Source organism: Trichoplusia ni, chromosome 3 (genome assembly GCF_003590095.1).
Source record: "Trichoplusia ni isolate ovarian cell line Hi5 chromosome 3, tn1, whole genome shotgun sequence".
Classification (NCBI taxonomy): domain Eukaryota; kingdom Metazoa; phylum Arthropoda; class Insecta; order Lepidoptera; family Noctuidae; genus Trichoplusia; species Trichoplusia ni.
This window is the reverse complement of record NC_039480.1, coordinates 8,437,339-8,451,037: the sequence shown is the minus strand read 5'-3', so window position 1 is coordinate 8,451,037 and position 13,699 is coordinate 8,437,339. Positions and strand designations below refer to the sequence as shown.

General features: G+C 36.0%; 1 protein-coding gene across 1 annotated transcript; it reads left to right on the top strand.

The window, feature by feature from the left end:
• Positions 1-7,661: 7,661 nt before the first annotated feature.
• Positions 7,662-13,472, top strand: LOC113491775 (zinc carboxypeptidase-like). The gene is made up of 9 exons (XM_026868939.1): positions 7,662-8,130; positions 8,463-8,593; positions 8,821-8,896; positions 9,174-9,324; positions 10,006-10,166; positions 10,477-10,564; positions 10,949-11,151; positions 11,640-11,727; positions 12,918-13,472. The coding sequence occupies exons 1-9, from the start codon at positions 7,972-7,974 to the stop codon at positions 13,100-13,102; spliced, it is 1,242 nt and encodes a 413-aa protein (XP_026724740.1). The 5' UTR covers positions 7,662-7,971; the 3' UTR covers positions 13,103-13,472.
• The last annotated feature ends 227 nt before the right edge of the window (positions 13,473-13,699 follow it).

The following is a 13,699-nucleotide window of genomic DNA, read 5'->3' as shown; positions in this document are numbered from 1 at the left end:
AAATTTGGTATGGGCTACTTTTATCCGACTGGGGCAAAACCGCTAGTATCTACCTACCATTAATATATCTATAATATCTCACTCAACTGGATACTAATACCTTTCTAGTATTAAAGGAAGTAAGCAATCAAAATTTCGTAGGTATAGGTATTTTGCAAGATTCAGCACTGAAACCAGAAACTAGTATCCTACATTTCATTTGGAAATAGAAGCAACTTAATTAGTTCCAGGATTACCAGCAAGTTAATTAAGTTGGAACTAGGTTTCTGAAGGGTAAATATTTGTTGGTACCTACCTACCTACGGATTTTTGAAAATTATTCCTTGTGGAGTTTCTTGCCGTTTCTATAAGAATATCGTTTAAGACCAAAACACTAGACTCATGATTATGCTTCAATAGCACTTGGAAAAAAGTAGATATGATTAAAAAAAATCGTTCTGTCAAACGATTGTTGCAAATGATTTCTAGGTTTCCGCCTTTTTCAATGCTATCTACACCTCCATCTGTCACCAAGTTGTATTATACATAGGTACCGTATAAATAATCTGTTGTTTTTTTGTTTCATTTCATTATGGCCATAATTTATTAGTACGAAGCCTCACCCGGAGTTTTTTTGACTGCACTGATAACCGAGTGGTCAAGCCCACTGTGCTGACGTGTAGCAGGTTCGATATTAAGACAAGCGTTTAAATGACCCACGAATGGGTATTATGGATCTGGGTGTCTTCATATTTGTGAATGTAAGCTTACATATCTTTCATTTGAACGTTTATATGTTTTGTTATTGAAATGAAACTACTTTTACGGATTTTATCGCGGTTTAATTTTAGATTTTAGTTTCCGATGTTTCGAAACATCGTGACCATGATACCTGCAAATGTTTCGAAACATCTGAAACTAAAATCTAAAATTAAAACGCGCGTCTAACATTCACGTAAACCTAAGAAATGTTTTGTTATTTTATTTTATTTTTAAACTGATATTTTTACTGTACTTTCTTTGTTTGTAAGCATTTCTTATTTTTTATAATTTTGTCTATATTTTTATTGAATAGTGTAATTGGTGCTGTACCGTCTATTCAAATAATTAAATATAATATGTTAGTGTATTAGGAGTATCCATAATTTGGTAATACTAAACACATTACACGTTAGAATCAGTTTTAAATAACAAATTTGATGCTAAAGCAATTTAACGATAGCGTTGATATCAACACAGTTTCAAAATACGAATGCCATCGAATTAATTGACCCGACTATGATGAATCCATTCACTTGAGCATTAACAATTTTCGTTCATTCAATCGGTCAAATCCATTCAGAGTGTTAAATGCAAACTTATACCATGTTATGTGTGACGTTAGAATTAAATTAATAGTTTCAAATTAATTCAAGCTTGTGGCTACCACTGCACAAGTTGATCGAGCACAGGTTAAGCTACGTTTCATGCGATCGGTCCGTGGATGGGTGACTATGTCATAACAAATTATTCCGTTAAATTTTGGTTTCACGGTTGTTTTTTAGATATATTTGACAGTTGTTACTAGTAGTTGGGTTATAGGTAGGAACGAATTAGGTTTTTAGAAATAATTAACTGATACTTCTACTGTTACATGCCAGTTTATACCATTATTCGATTTGATCGTCTCAGTAGTACTAATTGTGCTTGGTTCATCCAGACCGAAGTTGCGAGGTAAAAAATATACACAACTAGCTTTTCGCCCGCAGCTTCGCCTGCGTCGATGTCGGTTATATCGCGTTTCCAAGAGGATACTTCAAAAGTCCGAGATAAAAACTATCCTATGTTCTTTCTCAAGGTCAACTCTATCTCTGTACCAAATTTCATTTAAATCAGTTCAGTGGTTTAGACGTGAAAGCGTAACAGACAGACAGACAGAGTTACTTTCGCATTTATAATATTAGTAGGGATTCAGACGAATTAAGAACCTACCTTCATGAATCCTTTTTGAAGTCGGCTAATAAGACCAAAGTGTTATACCACTTCCTTAGCTAAAAGCACAAATAACAGTACAAAATAATAGCGAGTTTCCCCCAACCTTTTTGTCCATAATTACGTAGTCAGCGATCAAACCTTGGACCCATTACTCCTTAGCATAAAAAGGCAAAAAATAAATCGAAGGAAATAAGTCTAGAACATTAGTACGATCTGCGTTTTGTATTCGGAGTCACGTACTATCTAACAATTCATGAAAAATCTTTAAAAAGCTGTTCAGTGTAATTATGTAATAGCCTCGAACAGAAGATGTTGTATAAGTGGAATATTAAGGACTTACAGAGACCACCAAACTTGTTTGATTCAAACTCCTTCAAACTTGAAGCTTTTGCTGTGATTGAAATAATATTTCAGTCAAACTAAACGATCAAACATATTATATTTGATCGTTTAGTCAGTTCAACTTGTTTGACCAAACTTTATGTTATTGTTTGACATAATTTTGCTGGTTCGATTGCAAGTATCCTTCAAAACGGTTTCATCAAATCCGTAATATGAACGTGAGAGAATTTTTTTCATCGTCTTCGCCTTTAAGATTGCTCTGGAAATTGTGTAATAATATCCGGTTTACGGTATTCTGTAAAAAAGACATTTCGCTGTGTACTTTTAGAGATATAATCTCTCCTTAAGAGTTTACTTCAGTTTTAAGGTAAAGGTAATTTTTACGTAATGTTTATTACTTTAACTTGTTATTGCTCTTTAGGGTTTAGGAGCAGTAAACTTATATTTCCTTGCAGCATCTGGAAGAGAAATAGCAATGAGTTTTTTTTTAATAAATCATCATCATCATCATAAGCCCATAATCGTCCAATGCTGGACATAGGCCTCCCCAATTGCACCAAATGTAGGTGCAATAAATACTCAGGATAAAAAAATATTTTGCGAAAGTAAAATTGGTTAAGTGCCAGTCAGTTTCTGCACTGAAGATTTCGTACAAATATTCCGACGAAATTAGTCAAATTTATGACGGTAACAATTTAACAGAGCTAAACATTTCGTCAAAACATCAACAGAAATACATCATCTGTGAAAATATTAACTGTCTAGCTATTACGGTTCATGAGATACAGTCTGGTAACTGAATTACGGGCAGACAGCCGTGCCTCAGTAATAGGGTTCCATTTTTACCCTAGTTAAAGAACTAGATTCAAAGCATGAATCCTTTTAGCAGTATCCACAACTATCACCAATCAATCTACCGCCAGATTTAAAACAAACACCATGAAGTGAAAAGCATCCTTATCCCGGCATAAACCGAGATCTCAGCTCTATTTGTTCCTATACCGTTTCCTGACCCAATATTGACTCGTTCAATATCCGTCAACGGTGGCATGGCGGACATTTACACAATAATACACATCTTTTGTTTCTGCCTTACATAATGGGCCGATTGTATTTTGACACCAAGATGTAGCTTACGTACCTACCGCAAGCTACCTCTCAAAAAACCGCTAAATTCCGAGTCGACTGCCATATTAATAGGGTGGAGAAAAACAAATCAGTTGGATGACAAAACAAATTTGTGGTTACAATGGTTAACATGGCCTAACCGCGATTATTATATTTAGTATTTGTTGTTAAAGCGGCAATGCGTACTACTTGGGCTAGCCCGATAAATACGCGTGAGTAAACTGTAATTAAATTAATAAGTACTCAGTTATAGGTTTTCGTTTTTAACGTTTTGGTACGGAACTCCAAAAAGGACGAAGTGTGTAAGCGAGACAGCGCCCTATGCTGTGAACTGTGGAGTAGGTCGTCTCGCTTTTACAGTGTCTCTTTAGGGAAAGAGATATGTTCCTTTGTATTGTTTGATGGTGATCCCCATTGTCTGAACCCTATTTGTACAGAACCTTTAGTTTCGCGAGTCCTACTCGCACTTTACCGGTTTCGTTGTAAATTCGATTCGTTTTCTCCACTTACAATTTATTTTGATAATTGTTATTAAATACGACAATAGTCGTTGATTTTTATCTTGGCACAGTGAATTTAGTATTCTATACCTTATCACCGGGCATTAAGGTTGCAATCACATTTACGTTTAAAACCCTTCAGCAAATCACCAAAAAGTCATCAAATGACATGAATTCAGCATTAAAACAAAACGAAATCAATTAATAAACGAATTCGTTACTGAATTAATTTAACGGTGCAAATTAAGATCCATTCAAAAGTTAGAACGAATCGTACCTACAGAATTAGTGTAAAAAGTTTTGAGACGAGTCCATTAAAATTTATCTCCCAACGTATTTTAGAAATTAATAAATGAACGAGTACGTGACGAAGGGGTGTTTTATCATTCAAATTGTTATTCTGAAACGTGTTTAAGGATATTTCAGTTCATCTGAAGATATTATTATGATGGTTGTCATTTACAAACTGGATAAATTAATGTTATATAAAATTCTCGTATCGCAATGTTAGTTATTGTACTCCTCCGAAACGGCTTGACTGATTTTTATGAAATCCATAGTTCCCTTACAGAGTCAGCCAGTAGGTAGGAATACGTCTAGATGGGATGATATATAATTGACAGAATGCGGTAAACCAAATTCTAAGTACTAAGTTACTTAGCTCTATTTTTAAATAGTATTAGCCGATTTTTCAATGGCTGCCGTTCATCTAATTCGTTGAAAACTTGCATATTGAAATGAAACTACTTTTACGCATTTTTTTCGCGGTTTAATTTTAGATTTTAGTTCCCGACGTTTCGAAACCTTTGCAGGTATCATAGTCACGGGCAGACAGCAGCAGTCTGCCCGTCTAACATTCGAGTAAACCTAAGAAACTTGCATATTCTTCAAGTAGAAGCTAAATTATCATAAATAAGGATTTGTTATCGATAGGACATTGACCGCAAGTGTTTGAGTTATTTAGCGATAAACTCAAGTATTTGGATAATGAATGACAAAGTACTGATAGCAGATATCGAACCTAAATAAATTTCTGTGCGATACGTAAGGACGCTAAACCAGCACCAGAGAGCCAACTCAGCGGGATTGTCCGAAAGGGTTATCGTAGCCAGGATACACAAAGGGCAAAGAAAGGAATATGGATAGGGTTTATTCAGTCAAATTCTCCTCCACTCCACGCAACCCAAAGCGCGAGGTATCATTTGAAGATTTCCCATCCCCAAAAAAATGGCGTCCTACCACGTTTTAATGTAAGATTATTGAAAAGATATGCAACAGATACGCGATTTTGCGAAGCGTATCATGCCGTCTTATTTCCACACAGGTTGCCTGCTGCTTAATACGCTCGACTTTCATACACTGATACTTTTAATACCAGAAAAGAGCTTTTCCAATATTCGTATAAATCCTTTTACAACATTATTATTACGAATGGAAATGACAATATAACAACTTTCATATATAATGAAAAAATAATGATCCGTCCGAAGGCTTTTCAAATAATATTTTAAAAGATAGTCGTAGATAAACGACTCTAAGGAGTTATATCCATGTCGCGGTGGTTTAAAAAACATTCAATTCACATGACAGCCAGACTGAGAACAACCAATTGGCGAGGCTTCCGAACCCGAGGTTTGGCGTGGTGACCTCAACCACTCTGCAATTTGTGCAGTCGAAAGTTAATTTAACATTATCTTAAAAACGTCGATGACGTCTCTAGAAAGCAGGCTGAGTGATGAGTAAATAAGTTATTAAAATACTAGTAGTTCATATTGGTATTAGAGATATAATCCATCCTCAACTTTCACAGAAATATAATCATCGCCGGTAGAGTGCCTGCAAGCCGAGTAATTACAATGTGTTACTATAATTTACAGTTAATTTACTGCGTAACCATGACAACATATAAATCTCAGTCAATTGTATTACCAATGTAAATACAACGAAATGCAACCTGAATACTTAATAGTTCGCGAACAAACGTATAATTATCGCATAATTAACTCAATTAAAATTTTTGATCGGCTGACAGGATAAATTATGTTTACAAATAATGAGGTTAAATGATAAATATATTTCTATGATCCAATTAGTGTCTATAGTACATCAAAAAGCTAAAGCTAAATAAGTATAAAATAAAAACCAAGCTGTGGACAGAGAGGCATGGAAGTTAAATATATTATAGACTAGGTTTTGCTAGCGGCTCCGCCCGGTACAAAACGAAAATGATCCCACAGGAACATACAATGTTTTGTGTGGTAATAGAGGTTATAAACTATCTGTATACCAAAATCCGTCCAATGGTTTTTGTGTGAAAGAGTAATACATTCAAACTTAGAATATAATGTTAGTAGGATATGTCTGCGGCTAGCATTAGCAGAGGAAAGCTTCTAAAAGGTCTAACCTTCTAAAGTTGTTGATAACCGTGTTTCAGTTATCAGTAAACTGTATGATTTTTAATTCATCTTCAGCCGTATTGGTCTTATCATATAGCATTTTTCGATTAATAAAACTTTTTTTTCAGTACAGAGATTTTTCATTATGAAACCAGCCTGTATTCCAGCATTTCGAACTGTCACTTTCAAGTTTCTTTGTTGCGTATATCACGGCCCGCACAATCGATCTCTAAATAGTTTCTGAACAAATAGTTTGCGCACTTGTGATTATCTGCTAACGGCCTAGACACGGTATGCGCGTGCGCCGCTATCTATACCTATTGTACTTAAGAGGACATTGTCATTATAATATGTAATTTTATCGGCCGTTATGACTGTTATTGTCCTAATGTTGGACTAAGGCCACTTATATGGAGAAGAGATGACCATTTTATGACAGAACTTAGTCGCTCGTGGAACGTCGTCCGAAAATTCAAATGTCGAATATCTTTATACCGATGCGTTTTTTTTCTATTTGAATAAAAAAGAAACCTTTTTTTTTGTTTTCCGGGGTGAAACCCTGATGACTTCAACCCACGTCGAGAGCACGGCGCGGGGATATATCGGACTTTCACCGACTAAAAACATCCCGGGCCCCTTCTACTGCCTTAGTCAGAGTCGGATCGCTCGCGCATGCTCTGCGCGACTGAGCATGAAGAAAAAGACATACATATAACACTAAAACAAAATCACAAAGTATCTGGTGTTTGGATCCGCAACGTGCATACTTAGAGCTGAATTTAACACTTCTTAGAGCTCGCTTTCAAAACTAAAACGGTATGTTTTAATTTTGAAAACATACTGGAAGCGAGACAACGCTCTACATTGCAGAGTGTCATCCCTCTTCCACACCTTTACTACAGTTTTATGAGGATATGGTAGAAGTAGAAATTCCTGTCATAAAATGCACCAAACACAACAACTGGATCATTTTTTGCCAGTGTTTTGGTTAATGTAGTAATATTACAGTGAATACATAGTTTGTGGTACAAGGTCTGCTATAGAATGAATTGCCACGGCAATAAGTTATTCTGCGTTAAGTTTACGTAATACGCAGATATATTATGGTAATAAATACCAACACGTGCTCGAAATGCAAAGCGAATGAGTTTGTCTCTGGATACGTCGTACGAGTAACTTTGAGGTTTAGGAGGTAAGCTAAATTCTAGGCTAAAGACTGATGCGTATGAGAATGAGAATGATGTTTGTTGATTAATAGATTTGAGTATAAAAAGGCATGGAAATTATGCCTGATTCCGCGAACTAATTAAAAAGACATTCACGTTCCAATGCAAACATATGTTTATTAATTTACAAGTAACTCAAATGTTGCAGTTAAAGTCAAGCAAAGCACTACTAAACCTAGCTGAATATATAAAAATGATTGATCATCTATTTAGTACCGTACCTAAAGTACTTAGGTACCGTAAATAAAGACCGCTGATCTGTTGTGGAAGAGGGACAGGGCACTACACAGCGGAGAGCGGCATCTCTTTTCCACATTTTCAATACTAAGTTTAATATGTAATGGTAGACCCCCAGACTCGTTATCTTTTAAATATAAGCGCTCACTGCGGGTGATAATACAACACTCGGCCATCCACCACGCAAAGATGATTCTGTTGTATTTGTGCCTCTCTGTATTTCTAGTCCAATCATGTACGACAAATGATCCGAGTGATATTAAAACTTATAAGGATTATAAATGGTACGAGATAAATGGGAATCGTGATGGAATTAAGAAGCTTCTGCGGTTCCTCACGGGGACTTATGTAAGTGTTATTTTTAATTAGGTACTGGATTGGAGCTATAGCACTGATAAAGAAGTATTTATAAAATTGTGCCAATGTGGTTCTTTGATTTCGTTCCCTTAATATTAGCAATAATTGTTGAAAATGAGAGCTCACCATGAATTTTATGCTTTTGAATTATACCAATCCCATAAAAAAATTAAGTCCATGATCAGTATGTTTTTGGTGTAGCACATACTGGCTTTCTACGTACTTGTTGTCAGTCTATGTTTTTTGATCTATAGAACATAACCGAAATATTTTTCTATGAGTAGGAATACTTTAAAACAACATTAATTGTTCTTTATTTTTAGGAGATACCCTACTATTCACTAGTAGGAGGCACGGGTAATTTGCTGGTTGCTCCTGAGCTGGTGCCAGCCGTCGACGCCATCGCTTCTTTCGAAGGCCTGACCACGAAAATTGTTATAGATGATTATTCAGAGTAAGTATGACAAATACAAGGCCTAAACTAGTCGGAAAATCCCGAGAAATACGCGTGAGTAATCCGTTGCATCATTTAATAATCTGGAATTACATATTATATTTGAACGGCAAAAAAATATATTTCTATAAAATTCACAATGTTATAAAAAAAACCTTTTTATCTACATTGAGATTGGCTATATTGTTTATTTCTGAATTGCACTAAACTGTTGATTTATTTCAAAGAATACTTGAAGACGAGAAAGTTAATCCTCTACGTCAAGATGGGTTTTCTTGGACTGCCTACTATGACGTTGATTCTGTAAGTACTTAACTCACCACTGAATAATATAATTCTGCTTCAGTACATAGTTATTTTAAAATATATGCCACTTAATAATATTATTGCAGTTATTGCCTAATATTGACTGTCCAGTTGGTCTACTAGTTAGTGACCCTGAGATCGTTGGTTCGATTCCCTCAAAGGACATATTTGTGTAAAGAGCACAATCATTTGTTCTGTATCTGGATGTAATGTCTTTTCACCATTTCTCTTCATCAATGACAAATTCACTTCACTAAGTCTGTTACTCCTCCAGATCTACGGCTACCTTCAGAACATGAGTCAGCAGAATCCGAACTGGTCTCAGCTGGTGGTAGCAGGACAGAGCTATGAAGGGAGACAGATCCTAGGACTGAGGATCAACACTCCGACTGCAGTTGACAAACCTGTTATGTTCATTGAATCAGGTACAAAATCACATAGTATGAAAAATTATACAGGTGGTTTCGGATTTCCTTCTTTATTTTTAAAGGCATTAGGTTGATAATACATAGCTGTTAAGCGCTTAGCATAGAAGTTATCTGTCATTGATTATAAGTAATGAAGTTAAACAAGTAAATTGAATAATAAAAGAATATTGAAAACATATTCCATAAATAAGTAACTACAATTTACTTTAATAATTTTAATATTTATAGATATGCATTTTATGTAAACAACACTAAAGCCAAGGCATTTGAATAATTATTATGTTGTCCTCTTCTACTCTGATGCAAATTGTATAATCTCACTCACTCATACAGTATTATCGAGACTGTATTGTAATAGAACATTAACATTAGCAACATTGACTCGCCAAGGTGTACACGCTCAGCAAACAAGGTATCGTCATCCAAGACCAAGACAATCCCCCAGAAAACCCCTTGGACGACCAGTAACAAAAATACAACACTTAATAGAAAAATAGATGCAAATTTAGTTTTTTATCAGTTCGTTAATTATTTTTTAATTCGTCAAAGCACTTTATATAATTGAACGCGAGGATATCTTCATCTGCATAGGGTGGTACCACTTCCTTTTAAAATCAGGAGGAAAAGTATTAAAATGTTTCGCACAGTGTCTCACAAACAACTGACCTCATTGCTTAGGTATCCACGCAAGAGAATGGATCACTCCTGCTACGACGACGTACTTCATCAACCAGCTGATGACCAGCCAGGACCCAGAGATCGCATCCCTAAGGGACAGCTTTGACTGGCACATCTTCCCCACCGTCAACCCTGACGGATACCACTACAGCTATACCAGGGTGAGTCATATTTTTGGAAATTTCAAATGATGATCTTACTATAAACAGAAGGGGCATTATTTGTTTATTTTTTGTTTCCGTCTTAAATACATTCCAAAGTATTTTTTCCTCAAAACTGAGGATTAGAGATTTTGTATATTAATTTCGAAATGTGTTTCTAGAGCGCCCTTTTGGAGAATCTAAACTGTATTATCGAACAATATAAGTAAATGACATTTACAAAAAAAGCAATCATATTTATTTCTTCACAATTTTTTTTTTGTTTGTTAGTATATATATAATTTTATCTGCGTCTAACTATTAAAACAAGGACCGTATGTGGAGGAAAACCCGGTCGAGGTCTCGCAATGGATGCTACGGCGCCGACCCTAACCGCAACTGGGATTACAACTGGATGGGTTAGTTACTGAAAGCTAGTACTTAGTTACAGGGTGTATTAGGTACTAGGACAATAGTTAGTATTTTGGTATGGTGGGTTCGCGGGAGGGAACGGGTAGTGTCAGATTTTTACTGACTTAACCTAACCGTCTAGTGACGTCAGCCGTTTTTATAGCGACACGTGGTGCGGCATTGCATTGCAACACGTGCAGGTACCTAATACACCTAACCTTTGAAATGTAAAAAAAACTGTCATTGTGTAATTTTTAACTTTTATCTTTTGGTTCACTCAAATCTTACCGTATAAAAGTAACCGCAAAATTCTTAAACACATTTCTGACAACTCTTCCAAAGTTATTTAAATCTTACAACCCACTAATTCCCAAACCTAATCAAACTTTCAGATTATGGAGCATCTAGCAATCCTTGCAACTACCAAACGTATGGAGGTTCAAATCCATTCTCCGAGGTAGAGACCAGGTCCCTCTCCGCGTACATATCGGGCCTGGAGAACATGCTCGGCTACGTCGCCTTCCACGCCGACGCGCAGATGTTACTCCTACCTTACTCTGATTCTACGGAACACACCGCTAACTACGACGATCTGGTAAATTATATTTTTAATAAAATATTTAAAAATCAACTCTAATACAGCTGAGGTTAGGTTAAAATTCAAAACTTGCATCATTTATAATTTTTCACATTGAATTCATTTCTGAATAGTCATATTGTTCATTAGCATCTCGACAGCATTTAACAAAAGCAGTGAATAAACGACGATACGTGGTTTTAGTATAAGCCCTCAAAGCAGGACTCCGTCTCTCTGACGCTTTGTAGTGCCTTTGTGGGAGCGAGACAACGCTATCCATGTATAGTGACATTTAAAATCGTGCTAATGCATGTGAGGAACTCGGTCAGCTGAGATCGTCCGCGGCAAAGGTGTTATGATCTAGTTAGATACGTGCGTCGCACGTGGCCAGAAATGCTGAGAGAAAAAGAGGTCTGGACAAAAGAGTTTGTGGTCTTTGCGAGCAGTGGGATCTCATTCTGGTTTTAAAAGTATCTTTTATTTAAATTTAATTCTATATTTTGCAGAAACAAATTGGGGAGACATCTCTTAAGTATGGTTACGCAGTTAACAAAGCGAAATATGATGGACCGGGGACTGCGGCTGAACTTTTATGTAAGACATCATATCTAATAACTAAAGCTTTACTCGGTTAAGATAAGAAGTATCTTCCAATAACCTGTTCTATTTCAGTATTAGAGAATAATGTACTTTAAAAAAAGGTAAGGAATTTAATCCTTGTGTCGCAGGGGGTTTCACAAACATACAAATAACAAGCAATCGTGGATCACATAAATGCTTGTCCTACCGGGGATCGAACCTGCAACATGACGCGCACAAGGGTTTCGGCTTGGTGACCTGAACCACTCGGCTATCTACGCAGTCATAATTTATAGACTTAATCTTTATTATATTCGTCCAAACTAACAATACCTATAAAATCGTTAAATTCAGTTCTATATTTGAGTCTTAAATCTGGACCAAACAAATGGGCAAACTTCTGCATTAATAATATTAGCATATTCATACAAAACTATCGACAACTCAAATGCAAATTCTAGTTGACAGGGATCATTAATTCAACTGGCACTCGGTATCCAGGGATGCTCGCTATCCAGGGGAACAAGCCCGGGACAATTGAAATGGATTGACGCCTCCCCTGTTTTGACCGATTGTTAACAATCACGATCCATTAAATTTAATTTATTGACTTATGCTAAATGATTCATAGCTTCAATCAATTTGAGTTATAGAAAGTTTAAAGCAAAGAAACACGAGTTAATTGCAAGTCAAATGAAACTTGATCTTCAGATCAATCATCCGAACGATTTAGAAAAGTAAAGTTGTTCATGTAAATTAACAAGTTTTACAAACATTTTTAAATTTATTGACCCTTATAGAAAGCAGTTGAATGTACTAAAGATGGTTTTATAAAATTCACTTTTGTAAAAAGGTTTGTAAACACAAAAGAGTAAAGAAAAAAAAATTGAGTGTTGTTCTGATTGTAGAAACATTAATTATAACTATTGTTCATTCAGTTCATGCCAGAAATCCTTGCCAGTTGCTATAAATTGTGGAGCAGCGCAGCTCTACCGTCACTTCTTAAAGTAAAACGGAAAAAGTGTGTGTGAAAAAGAGATGCCAGCATTCACGATATAGATTGTCGTGAATACTGGCATGCTTTCACAACCATAATAATATTACTTTAAGATATATTGGTAGATTTTTTTGCATCAATAGTAGATGTATCATTGCTGGCTGGATGCGAGTTTTCTCCCATCTTCTAAATCTTCAAAATTTTCCAGACAAGGCATCGGGTGGCAGTATGGACTGGGTGCGCCACGCTCGCGGCACTCCCCTGGTGTATACATATGAGCTGAGAGGACGGTACTTCCACTGGCCAGCTGCCAGGATCAGCGAGCAGGGAGACGAGGTCACGCAGATGATGCTCGGTCTTGCCACCGAGGCTCGCAACCTGGGATACTATTAAAACCTTCTTTATAAAAATAAGTCAAATCATTTATCGTTACGAGCATTGCACATACTGAACAAGTATAAAAGATCCCAATCAGATTTTAAATACCCGTATCTTTTTTTTAAGGAAACAAACAAAAAAAAAAGATCAGTAGTTACTATTAGTAGGTACTCGGCGATATGGGACAGCTAGTCCAACTAACTCATTTGTTTGAGAATTACCTGACACTGATAAACTGAAGACAGAAGAAGAAGTATACATACCATATAATCGGAGATCAATAAAATAAATATTAAAAAAAGTATTTTAAAATGTCCACTTGTCCGAACGGAGTGTTAACTACAATGGTACGTCGGAATTGTTTATTTCCTTGAATAAAACAGTGTTCAAAACATGACTGAGGTTAATTTTCAAACATTACCAGTACCGTACTCATACGAAATCTATAGATAAGTATAGTATGACCCCATTATACCCCATGGTACTAATTTATATGCAGGTTCAGGTTCCACTAGGAATTCAGGCGAGTACTAATGTAGCTTGTTCAAAGTTATATGTATTTCTTAATTATTCTAAGACACCACTGACAAAAGCGGGAAAACATCGTGACCA